At 40.4% G+C, this 13,861-nt stretch overlaps 1 protein-coding gene across 1 annotated transcript in view; it reads left to right on the forward strand.

Annotated features, from left to right (window-relative positions):
- xkr5a (XK related 5a) overlaps positions 1-13,861 on the forward strand; it is a 70,702-nt gene that overhangs the window by 38,892 nt on the left and 17,949 nt on the right. The window contains exon 4 of the mRNA XM_041252783.1: positions 13,587-13,802. Coding sequence (XP_041108717.1) covers positions 13,587-13,802 — 216 coding nt within the window. The remainder of the gene's footprint in view (positions 1-13,586; positions 13,803-13,861) is intronic.

Consider the following 13,861-nt stretch of genomic DNA (forward strand, 5'->3'; position numbering starts at 1 on the left):
ACCTTTTTTATTTTTAAATCGCCTAACAAGCACAGAATAAAGCAGGTAGAAAAACCCTAAGTAAATTGAAACTGTACGACATCCAACCAAAGTCGCATCCTGACATATTTGGTCTAAAAAAATGTAATTTCTTGAGTAAAAATAACTGGAATTCAGAGTAAAATCAGAATCATTTTGCAAACGTTATGTTTAAAAGTTTCCCTTTTCTAAATTATGATAATTAACTCATCAGGCAAGAAAAGGATGGGGGGGGGCAAACAATCAAGTTTGCAAGCCCCATTCAGGCACAAACTAGCCAATCAGAGCGTGAGGCTGGAAATTTAAATCTCTTTGTTTGAAAAATGTAAAGACGACTATAAACATTATATATTGCATTTATATTGCGCTTTTGATACAAAAGTATTGCAAAGCACTCTACAGTACATACCAGAAAAAATAACAAAGCACAATAGATTTGTATAGCATGTCACATATTCAACTGCTATAATCAGACCATTTTAAATAACAGTATACACAATACAAAAGCAGCAATTTTAAAGTTAAATTAAAACCCACTAAGAGAAGAAAGCCATTTTATAAAAGTGGATTTTTAGTCTGACTTAAACTGTAATGGTCTCATCTTCCTTGACAAATGAAAGCAGAGCATTCCATAATTTAGGCGCTCTACAAAAAAAAAAGCCCTACCTCCCATGTTGCTTTTGCTGACTAAGTTTGAAGCTGACTAAGACAAACCAGTTCCCTCTGGTCGAACGTGGAAACTGGCCCAGTACATCCAGCACCACATGTTCCATCGGGGCGCAGACCTGATAGTGATGCAAAGGGGCTCAAGACTGACCCTGGAGGCCCTTCTGGGCGGTGCAGGTATTGTAACTGCGACAGTAGTCTTCAGCGTCCCAGCCCCAATAGAAGGCCTGGCGAAGGCGAAGCAGCGTCTTGGTGACCCCCAGTGCCTGGCGCCCTGTGATGTCTCACCAGCACTACTTCTGTCAACCTCCTGGGGACCATCCGGTGCCATTGCAGCAGCCCATCTCTGAGTGCAAGCCCGGGTCACTGGGCCCACAGTCCTGTCACTGCCTGTGACAATGGGGCAACCTCTTCCCAGCGGGGTCTCCTTCCCTCCTAAAGCCACTGCAGTACAGGCTTCAGGTCCAGGTACCAACATTGATGGACCCTCTAGTCCCCTAACTTCACCGGCAACAGCACCCGGCAGACAGCTCAGCACCCTCTACAGTCTGCAGGTTGCTACGATATTTATGAAAAATATACACCAATGTGACAAATAACTGTTTTTATTACCGTGTTTGAAATTAAACCGTTTTCTTTCTCCTGAATAATAATGAGACATTTATATTGTGAATGATTGTTTCTGAGTGGGCTACAGCACTAAGTAAGTAGACTGGTCAGAGCACAGAGGCAGACACCATACAGTGTCTAAGAAACTAGTTTCAGAAAGATGGACTTTTATCTACAGTTTTAAAAAGATGTTCACCCAGTCTGATGTATTTTGTTGAGCTATGTTTCATTTTGCAGAAAATGTGCATTTATTTTCAACAGACTAGGGCGAGAATAGATGTTCTGAAAATACAGAGATCACGTGACCCCTGGGCGTGATGGTCGCTGTTCGCTAGAGCTCCGGATCCCTAACCCTGGTTTCAGCTGATTTTTATATTTCGCTTTTACTTTTCATCTTCTTTTTTGGCGTTCTTACTTCTTCAAAGATGCCTGGGTCTCAGAAAAATGCGGCTTTGCCTGGTTCATCGCCTAAAGGGAAGCGTATTAAATCTTCTCAGACATTTTTTGAGGCCCATGTTGCAGATGCCATTTCTGAAGCGCTACTCAAGCAGCAAAGCTCGCTCGAGACTAATTACTAATATTGAGTCAAGCTGTCGAGAAATTAAACACTATGCTTCAAGATACCAAGGATGCGCTGCAGTTACTGAAAAGTAGATATCTAAAGTGGATTCTGTACAAGCCAAAACAAGTGGAAACAAACGTGACCTCAACCAATGCATCTCTCACCTGGATAAGGTGCAACTCAAGATCGCAGATCTGGAAGATCATTCAAGGTGCAATAACATCAGACTGGTCGGGCTGAAAGCGACCCAATAGGGTTTCTACAGCAAATGCTCCTTCCATTGCGTGCAATACTATAGAGATAGAGAGAGCTCATTGGACCTACAGCGGGAGGCCAAATGGTACTGAAAAAACTTGGACCATGAGTTTTAAAGTTCTGCGCTACAATGATTGACAAGACATTCTTCTGGGGGTAGGAGAAACAGGCACAATTTACTGTGCAAATAGGGAGCTCTGCTTATTTGCCGACTACAGTACTATTACCTCTCAGCATCTTAAAGCTTTCATGAGGTTCGAAAGACATTACAATCCAAGAGTATTTCGTCGTTTCTGATTTACTGCGAGTATTCTGCAAAGGAGAGCACCTTTCATTTTCTACAACCCATTTCTGATGGAAATTGACGTGAGCTCATCTACCCAGTCTAGCAGCAGGCGAGATTGCTTTTAGTACCCTGAGCCCGCAAGCTGACTCAGATAGTACGCCTATGGAAGAACTGAGAGTTTGGATATACTGTAGCTACACACTTCTGATGTAGCAGCTATAATCAATACTTCAAAATGACTCTGGAATATGATTTACACATTTGGAATTACTGTTTGCTTTATTATTTATTATTCCGTATGACACTTTTTTCATGTGGCACCCCAGCTCAACGTTCATTCTGTCATCTCTGCTGGATAATTACCCCCCCCCCCCCCCCCCCCCCCCTTTTTTTTTTTTTTTTTTTTTTTTGTTAATGTTCTGTACTACTAAACTATTTGACATGATATACAGTGCCTATAGAAAGTCTACACCCCCTCACATTTTTCACATTTTGTTGTGTCAGTGCCTCAGAGTTTCATTCATTTAAATTAGGATTTTTTTTCCATTTATCTACACACCATACTCCACAAAAAAAGTTTTGTATTGAGAAACAAATTGTACATTAAAAATACAAAACTGAAAGATCGAAATTGGATATGTCTCCACTCCCCTGAATTAATACTTGGTGGAAGCACCTTTGGCAGCAATTACAGCTGTGAGTCTGTTGGGATAGGTCTCTACCAACTTTGCACACCTAGATTTGGCAATATTTGACCATTCTTCTTTACAAAACCGTTCAAGCTCTGTCAAGTTCCTTGGGGAGCACTGATGGACAGCAATTTTCAAGTCATGCCACAAATTTTTTTTATTGGATTTAGGTCGGGGCTCTGACTGGGTCACTCAAGGACATTTACATTTTTGTTCCTTAGCCACGCCAGTGTAACTTTGGCTGTGTGCTTTGGGTCATTGTCATGCTGAAAGGTGAACTTCTGTCCCAGTTTCAGCTTTCTTGCAGAGGGTAGCAGGTTTTCCTCAAGGACTTCTCTGTAATTTGCTCCATTCATTTTCCCTTCTATCGTGACAAGTGCCCCAGTCCCTGCTGATGAGAAACATCCCCATAACATGATGCTGCCACCACCATGCTTCACAGTAGGGATGGTGTTCTTTGGGTGATATGCTGTGTTGGGTTTGTGCCAAACATAATGCTTTGCATGTAGGCCAAAAGGTTCCATTTTAGTTTAGTCAGACCACAAAAGCTATGATCTCTTATTGATGTAACCTGTTAAATCCACTTCAGTCAGTGTAGATGAAGGGGAGACAGGTTAAAGAAGGATTTTTAAGTCTTGACATAATTGAGACATGGATTGTGTATGTGTGTATTCAGAGGGTAAATGGGCAAGACAAAAGATTTAAGTGCCTTTAAACGGGGTATGGTAGTAGGTGCCAGGCACGCCGGTTTGAGTGTATCAAGAACTGGGTTTTTCACACTTACCACCCAAAGGACATCCAGCCAACGGCCGGCCAGTGGTCGAACACGGCGAAAGAGGCCAAAGGAGGCTGATACGAATTGTGCAAAGCAGTAGACGGGCTACAGTTAGGGTTAGGGTTAGGGTCAACTGACAGTCCAGTACAACAACCACATGAGTACATGCGTCCATCATGGTGTGGGGTGTGTTTTCATGGCACACATTAGGCCCCTTCATAAAAGTGGAGCAACGTTTGAATGCAGCAGGATATCTGATCAGGTGCATCCCTTTATGGCAGCAGTGTATCCATCTGCTAATGGATTTTTAAAGCAGGATAATGCCCCATACCACAAGGCTAGGATTGTCCAGGAACGGTTCCACGGACATGACAGTGAATTCAGCTTACTGCAGTGGCCTGCCAAGTCACCAGATCTCAATCCAATTGAACATCTGTGGGATGAGATTGAACAAACTATTCGGATTAGAAATCCACTACCAGCCAACTTGACATAACTGTGGGAAGCATTGGAGTCAACATGGGCCAGCATCCCTGTGGAACGCTTTCGATACCTTGTAGAGTCCATGCCCCGACGAATTGAGGCTGTTCTGAGTGCAAAATGAGTGGCAACTCAATATTTGGAAGGTGTTCCTAACATTTTGTACATATATAAAAAATTAGGGCTGCTCCGATTAATCAATTAGAGTTGATCGCAGATTTCAAACTCCATTTCTCAACATCCCGTTTAGAAGGAATGCGCACGAGGCGGCTGCTTGCGTCAGTTTGTATCTGGTTTGTTGTTGCTACACATACACTTACATTTTCTGCAACATCTAGAACGATTGTCAATCATGGGGTTTCCATGCAAGTTTTTTTTTTTTTTTTTTTTAAACGAGACTGCACGAGAAATGTCTTGTGTAAAATGCTTTTTTGGGTTTCCGTTCGCTCAGTTTATTTTACTCGAGTAAACCGGTCTTTTCACCCGACGCCATGCAAATGAATGGGAAAGGTGCGCAGAGAACTGGTACACGAATGAATCTAAGCTGCTGCAATAAAGTAAAATACCTCGTGCCTGGTTGTTACCAATAGGTATTGCAGATCACCATGACTGAAAACTGTCCAATATAGAATATAGGGGATCAGGTGATGCTGAATATACTACTGTAGTGAAAGAAATCTACAAATTATTTTTTTTATCAAATATATTATGCGCAAAGAAAAAATGTTAATACAATTGTATAAACATTAGATGCAAGCAAGCAAAGACTAGCAGGTCACAGCATGCCCTAAGGTATACATTTCCATCATAACACAGACGTCCGTGGAGTCAAATCAAAGAATTGACTGGCGATTCAAACAAAAACATTACATAAAATACTGTGAATATATTAGCATTTCCACTCCTGTTTCTTCCAATCAGTATGGATCCACCCTGCTATCACACACCTTCAACACACCTCCTGGTAAGGGGCCTGCTTACTTTGGCTCTCTGTCCAGATGCCAAGATACGAGAGACTGAAAATGTCTAGTTTTTAGAGAGACAAAAATATTGCAGTCTTTGCTTAGCTAGTTGCATGTGCTTTAAGTTGTATGAAAATATAAAAACTCATACAAATATGAACATTTTAACATAGAAGAAACTTATAATAAAATACATAATTAATACTTTATGAAGAATGTCATCTCCTACACTACCTTGGCTTAGAAACACTACCCGTCCAGACAGCTGACAGCTGCTGAGGAAGCACTCAACCCCACTTGAAAGGAGGGTGGCAGATGCTGATGAAATGGACTGAAGTACAGCATTAGTGCATTCCCAAAATTGCCACTGCCTGCTGTATCCAGCACAAACTGTTGTCAAAAACAAAATGAGGTGTACAGGAATCAGTGGCTGCCAGTGAGACAAGGGGAAGGTTACAGTCTCATGAGAAAAAAAGCGGCACCCATGTTAGAGTGGGTGTTTATGCAAATTACAACCAGCGACTCAAAAAATAATCCTGATTCAGCTTATTATAAGCAGACTTGGCAACTGTGAAGGTTATCTCAGCCGCCAGTTTCAATTGGACAGGAGCGATCTGAGGTGGCTCATGCTGTCAGAGATTCTCTCCTTTCTTTTAAGTTGTGTTGGATTTACAGTTGTGTTAAACACTAATGATGCAAACAAATAAAACGCAATCAATACGTTCATTTGCAATTTTATTTGGTCATTTCTGAGAGGGCATGAATGTTTGTTCACCAACTATATTTATTAACGTGGAGGGCAGACACGCGTTGTCTTTGGACATAGCTGGGAGTAATAAAAGGACGGGAATTAATTAACTTACATTTAAGCAGCTCACATGCACTTCATGTTTAATTTTAACATAGTTTTTACAGCTAGGGTATTCTCAAACAGCTGCTTTAATACTATAACAAGGGCATAACGCAGTTCATGGTAAGTGGTTTTATACAGAACTGTAAACCCACAAGAGATATACAACATGACAGTCCAGACGCAGCAAAAAAACAATAGTAAAAAAAGCTGTCCTCATTATCATTAAGGTGAACTACACCACTGCTAACCATAAAATTACCCTTCAGCCACTACTTTCTGCCGTCTTGGAGACGACAGTAACAACTGACCTGCTCCCTTGCAATATTTATAGTTAAGGATAAACACGCTTATTAACATTTATACGTGAAATGCTGGTTTCCATGCGAAACTGGGCGTGGATTTTCCTGTGTGTGTTGTTACTTACATGAGTAAATGAGATTTACCCTATCCCTCTCTTTGGCCGTTTTTTTCGGCCACAAACCTGATTTAAGTAATTCTCCCAAACATGCATGAGCCACCATTTCACACTGACCTGCATGGAAACCCCCCCCTGAATGATTTTTTTAAAATGGCAAAACCCCAGAAGCCCTAAATATGTGAAAAATAAATAAAATTAAAATAATTGTTCATAAGGAGTCATAAGTGTTATATGTTTGCATGAAAGACACAAAATAAATTCCAGGCTCACTTCTTGTGCATTATATGTTGTGTAACGCTTTTTATTTATTATATCTTTTTTTATTTTTACATTCACTGTGATACGATCTGGAACGGCCGACCCTTGCCGCTAAAGGCAGACACGCTACAGTTGTGCTATAGATGGGAAGTCTGGAAAAAGTATGAAAAAACGACAAACTGATTTCCAGGTCTTGAAAGTGCTTGAAAAACCATGTCTGTTGTGAAAGTCTGAAAAAGTCTGCAATTTTACTGGTATTATGAGAGAATTAAAATAATTCTGCGATTTTTTTATTATTAATAATAATTGATCTCGAAAGTGGGTCAGCAGCTCTACGGCAGCTGTCTAGGCAGTTTACTAGTAGCAACTATATTGATTTCCACCAAAACCTGCGAGGATTGCCCCGTGTAACACCCTTGACAACATCCTGCAATTCTATCCAGTCAAGCAACTCAAGCAATCCTATCCAGCCAGCACACTGGTATGTCACATGACTCTCTGCTCTAGTGAAATGAAGGGTAAAATGGACACTATGACAGTGTGGCAGGATGGCTGATGTGGTGATGTGTGTGACCAGGAAAGCCATACACAAACAGCAGGAATGCGGGGCAAACACTGCATAGCTGTGCAGTGTTTATTAAATAACAAAGTAAAGACTTTTCAAAACACAAAATAAAAGGGCACAAGGGCCAAACAAAACAGCTATAGTACAGAAAACAAAAACAACGAATACCTCAACAAAAAAAAGGTAGCAGTTGTTTTCTCACAGTGCTGTCTAGCTCCTTCAAACTCTGTTTCTGTTCTTGTATGGCTCCTGCAAACTCTGTTTCTGTTCTTTCTCCTAACTCCAAACAATCTTAATGAGACTGGAGCTGGGCTTAAATAGCAGGTGGTTAGGAGTTAATTGCACAATTGACAATCAATAAACTCCTAACCACCTGCACCTGATCAATCATCCCTGGATGGGAATTAATCCTATCCTAGCCAAACACTAATGCAACTGCATTTTAACTAATACATAGCTGGTTTTCAAACAGCAGAATATACAGTACAAATAATAATAACAATAAATCATAATACAAATATATAAGGGGGGCGGGCACCCTGTTACAGACAGCCAAAGTACATACGTTTATATTGAAGGATATTATTATTGAAACTAAATTACAGACTGGAATTATGAGCTACTGCACTCTGCTCACCAAGATTCACATTTTGTTATCTTGTTGTTACCTTTATTAAACAATTAACATTATTTCCCAACCCAGGAAAAAAAAAATCGGTATTTATCATTACGCACTTAAAAAAAAAAAAAAAGCTTTCTTTATCCCCTATGGTGTGTATAAATGTAGTATGTTAACATTCATCCTCGGAACAGCGAGGATGAAGAGTCCAAGTTTACCCAGTGGAGGTGGGTTGTCGAGGATTTGTGGCACACTCTACGACCCAGATTCTCAGAGATGTCGGGTTCAGTGGCCAAGAGTTGCGATGCACAGTGAAGAACTTATCTGAAGCAGCAGAAAGGAGCAGCAACTGGCTGAGCTGAGCTGAGTGGGGGATGGAGGGGGGTGATGCTGGGATGCGAGAATCACTGTTGAGCCCTCTTGAGGTGGTGTGGGCTAGTCAACGAAAAACCAAGGATGGAAGGTGCCTACTTGAAGACCCCAGAGACGTACCCTGCTTAGCTCAATCCAGACAGTTGTCATGCTGATGCGCTGGGGATGGAAAATGAGCTGATCCCTGGAGCCAGCATTACACTTCAGCAATCAACACCAGACAGAAGGATATCTACATCATCAGATGGAAAACAACGCAAATTAATGGAGATGCAGATGGATCACATTAGTTTACTGCAAAGCTATGTCTTCATTGGTGCTTATCTTGGCGAGAGCCGAGTTCAAATCAGCATGAAGTTTAACATCTACTCTCATGTAATGGAAATCCTGTACTTGTAATTATGCTTTTATTCACACACTCATTATTATTATTATTATTATTATTATTATTATTATTATTATTATATTATTATTATTATTATTATGATAATAGCGGTATTATTATATCTAATATAGATGAACGCATATACACACACAGATATATATATATATATATATTAATATATTATATATATATATATATATATACACACACACACACACACACACAGTGCTGTGCAAAAGTTTTAGGCAGGTGTGAAAAAATGTTGTAAAGTAAGAATACTTTCAATTAACAAAATACAAAGTGAGTGAACAGAAGAAAAATCTACATCAAATCAATATTTGGTGTGACAACCCTTTGCCTTCAAAACAGCATTAATTCTTCTAGGTACACTTGCACACAGTTTTTTAAGGAACTCAGCAGGTAGGTTGGCCCAAACATCTTGGAGAACTAACCACAGCTCTTCTGTGGATTTAGGCAGCCTCAGTTGCTTCTCTCTCTTCATGTAATCCCAGACAGACTTGATGATCAGGGCTCTGTGGGGGCCATACCATCACTTCCAGGACTCCTTGTTCTTCTTTACGCTGAAGATAGTTCTTAATGTCCTTCGCTGTATGTTTGGGGTCGTTGTCATGCTGCAGAATAAATTTGGGGCCAATCGGATGCCTCCCTGACGTTATTGCATGATGGATAAGTATGTCTGCACTTCTCAGCATTGAGGAGACCATTAATTCTGACCAAATCCCAAACTCCATTTGCAGAATTGCAGCCCCAAACTTGCAAGGAACCTCCACCATGCTTCACTGTTGCTTGCAGACACTCATTCATGTACCGCTCTGCAGCCCTTCGGCAAACAGACTGCCTTCTGCTACAGCCAAATATTTCAAATTTTGACTCATCAGTTCAGAACACCTTCTCCAAAATTTTTCTGCACCCCAGTTCCTGTGTTTTCGTGCATAGTTGAGTCGCTTGGTCTTGTTTCCATGTCGGAGGTATGGCTTTTTGGCCACAAGTCTTCCATGAAGGCCACTTCTGACCAGACTTCTCCAGACAGTAGATGGGTGTACCAGGGTCCCACTGTTTTCTGCCAATTCTGAGCTGATGGCACTGCTGGACATTTTCAGATTGCGAAGGGAAGTAAGCATGATGTGTCTTTCATCTGCTGCAGTAAGTTTCTATGGCCAACCACTGCGTCTACGGTCCTCAGCGTTGCTTGTTTCTTTGTGCTTCTTCAAAAGAGCTTGGACAGCACATCTGGAAACCCCTGTCTGCCTTGAAATTTCTGCTTGGGAGAGACCTTGCTGATGCAGTATAACTACCCTGTGTCTTGTTGCTGTGCTCAGTCTTGCCATGGTGTAGACTTTTGACAGTAAACTGTTTTCAGCAACCTCATCTTGTTAGCTGAGTTTGGCTGTTCCTCACCCAGTTTTATTCCTCCTACACAGCAGTTTCTGTTTCAGTTAATGATTGTGTTTCAACCTACATATTGAATTGATGATCATTAGCACCTGTTTGGTATAATTGTTTAATCATACACTCGACTATATGCCTACAAAATCCCTGACTTTGTGCAAGTGTACCTAGAAGAATTGATGCTGTTTTGAAGGCAAAGGGTGGTCACACCAAATATTGATTTGATGTAGATTTTTCTTCTGTTCACTCACGTTGCATTTAGTTCATTGATAAATATAATCTATTAACATGTCTATTTTTGAAAGCATTCTTACTTTACAGCATTTTTTCACACCTGCCTAAAACTTTTGCACAGTACTGTATGTAAGAAGTTTGGATCAGAATCCAATATCACCTTTTACAAAAAAGTAATACACTGCAAGTATACTTGTGCCAAAATTGTCTGATTTCAGTATTTCATTATACTATCCTATTTTGGCACAAGTATACTTGCATTGTACAACTTTATATATTTTTTGTAAATAATGCAACGTAGTTCTCAAATATTGGACATTTCTTAGATTGTATGTTACTTCTCTTTTGCATACCTGCATTGTCTCTTGCTAGGTATCCACCTCAAGATTCTGACAAATACTTTTAGAAAACCAGGAGCAACTTCTGAGCTGGATTAAAACTCTCTAATGCTCTGCGGCTGCCCGCCTAATGTGGATAACTATCCAAAAACTAGTAGAAACTAACTAAAACACAAGTCTGGGAAAACAAATGGAAGTATGGAAAAGATATGGAATTTGAATGTTGAAAAAGTGTATGAACTCTGATTTACACAAGAGTGAATTCTTCCCTATCAATGCGGCAGCCCACTGGTGCCCCCTTGATAATTTCCCCTTCAAAATTGCACCCAATAGTTTCACCTACCTGGGTATTTCAGTTACCCACTCAGACAACGAGTTCTTTTATATCTAATTTTACGCCCCTACTAGAACGCATTAACCCTTTGCAGTCCATTTATTCAGCCTCCACTGTATCTCCAGCCAAGTCCCACACTGTGTTCGCTGTATTTTTCACATACCTCTTTATAGACGTGTATACTGATAAATCCTCTCCTGATCACTCGTTTTACCACCAAACTCCTCAGTAATGCGATCCAAGTTATTATTTTATTACTGTAACATCTCAAAAAGCTCTGCAAATGTCTGTGATATTCTTTGAGCACTGGATGCGGAAGCAGCTACCTCCTTTGTTTATATCCGCTTATATCTGTGGTGCAGCTGCTAGGGCTATTGTTCACATTCCCCTTTTTTCCAGTTTCATTCGGCCATTGAATGGTTTTCTCGGCTTTTTCCGGAGAAAAAAATGAGTGGAGACCTGTGCTTTACGTCTTTTTGATGATGTTGGACGGTCCGACATTGGACTGGAAAGGGAAAATCGTAATGTCAGACCTGTCACATTAACTGTCAAGTTGAACACGCTCCATAAATTACTCTTTCAATGTATTTCTGTTTTTATCACCAAAAATGTCTTCAACACCCTGGATAAAACTGTTCCCTCATTTATTTAGACTAAAAAACATCCCAGAATCCTCAAGGACTTCCTCCAGTTTTCCTTACCTAGTTACCTAGTTTTCAACTTTATTATTGGTCGGTTAACTTTCAGAATTTATTGCACTGGTTGCAATCTCATCCTCAACTAGACAGGCCTGCATGTCTGGTCATGAAAGCTGCTTCTTGTAGGGTACTTCACTGCCAGCTCTTTTATGTTCCTCCCTTCCCCTCTCTATATCTCAGTTTAGTGTTAATCTACTGGTGTGTCAATCCCTCTGGATTTGGGCGCAGTTTAATGGAAATTCGGTCTACATTGTGCCCCTGTAGACGTAAACGATGTGTTCCCTCCCTCAATGGTAGATTCTGCTTTTAGTGTATGGTACAGAAATGGTATGAAGTCACTCAGAAATTTATAAATTGACAATAATTTGTCATCATTTTACCAACTCTCCCAGAAGTTTCACCTACCACAAAGACACTTTTTCTGTTATCTGCAATACGTGAATGGCTCAATTTCCTCTGCAACCTCATCCACTATTGATTCCTTACTCAGTATCCACCCGGATGGTTCAGAAGTTACCACTTTAATTTTTCCTGTATTAACTTATTGGTAATGACAGCCTTTGCCTAACCCTTTTATACTCTCCAAAAGAATGTTCACCTACAATCCAGCATTTTCTAGACTTTTCTAGAATTAGGTTCTGCATTATCATATTGAAATTTTTAGCACCTTGTAGACAATATTATCATAGCATCAAAGGGTGTGCGTACTTTTGAATTAGCATTTTTTTGCAAAAAAAATGCTGAAATAAATAATTGTCTATCTAAATTTACAAGAAATCTATTTCTTGTAAATTTTTCCTCATCCAAAAAAGCAAAACTTTTGCTACAAAAGATTTTTCCTAAAATTCTGTTTTTGAGAAATTTGTAGAAATTATACATTTTCACTGGAGTATGTAAACTTTTGACTACAACTATATATATAAATATATCATATGGGAGATACTGAAATTGGAGAAAGAATCTATGAAAAAGACCTAGGAGTTTTTGTTGACTCAGAAATGTCTTCATCTAGGCAATGTGGGGAAGCTATAAAAAAAAACAAGATGCTCGGATACATTGTGAAAAGTGTTGAATTTAAATCAAGGGAAGTAATGTTAAAACTGTACAATGCACTAGTAAGACCTCATCTTGAATATTGTGTGCAGTTCTGGTCACCTCGCTATAAAAAAGATACTGCTGCTCTAGAAAGAGTGCAAAGAAGAGCGACCAGAATTATTCCGGGCTTAAAAGGCATGTCATATGCAGACAGGCTAAAAGAATTGAATCTGTTCAGTCTTGAACAAAGAAGACTACGTGGTGACCTAATTCAAGCATTCAAAATTCTAAAAGGTATTGACAGTGTCGACCCAAGGGACTTTTTCAGCCTGAAAAAAGAAACGAGGACCAGGGGTCACAAATGGAGATTAGACAAAGGGGCATTCAGAACAGAAAATAGGAGGCACTTTTTTACACAGAGAATTGTGAGGGTCTGGTATCAACTCCCCAGTAATGTTGTTGAAGCTGACACCCTGGGGTCCTTCAAGAAGTTGCTTGATGAGAGTCTGGGATCAATAAGCTACTAACAACCAAATGAGCAAGATGGGCCGAATGGCCTCCTCTCGTTTGTAAACTTTCTTATGTTCTTATATATATCATATCATTGTGGTACACGGTGGGTACATTATTTAATAAGTAATGTCAGTTCAAATACTCTGAGGGTATGCCAGCGATGAGGGAACAAAAAGCCTAGAATCTGTTATGATTAACTGTAACCTTAGCTAAGATAGGGACAAATGTAATATTCCTGGACTCTCTTCACAGCGGCGGCGCTGTGCTCCAGCCTGTCCCTGCTCTCCCTGTCCTGGGCCCTGGTGCTGCACAGCCGGGCCGCCTGTCTGATCCTGCCCGGGCACCTCAGCATGCCGCCTGCCGCCCTGCTCTGCCAGCTGCTTTGGAGGGCTGGCATGCTGTGGTCACGAGTCACCACGCTGGTCCTCTTCGCCAGGGCATATCATTGGTGGGTCTTCGGTGTTGGAGGTAAGTAAGTAATCTGGGGCTGATAGACCAGAACTCAAAGATGAAACAAGGATTAATTG

Source organism: Polyodon spathula, chromosome 6, assembly GCF_017654505.1.
Source record: "Polyodon spathula isolate WHYD16114869_AA chromosome 6, ASM1765450v1, whole genome shotgun sequence".
NCBI lineage: Eukaryota > Metazoa > Chordata > Actinopteri > Acipenseriformes > Polyodontidae > Polyodon > Polyodon spathula.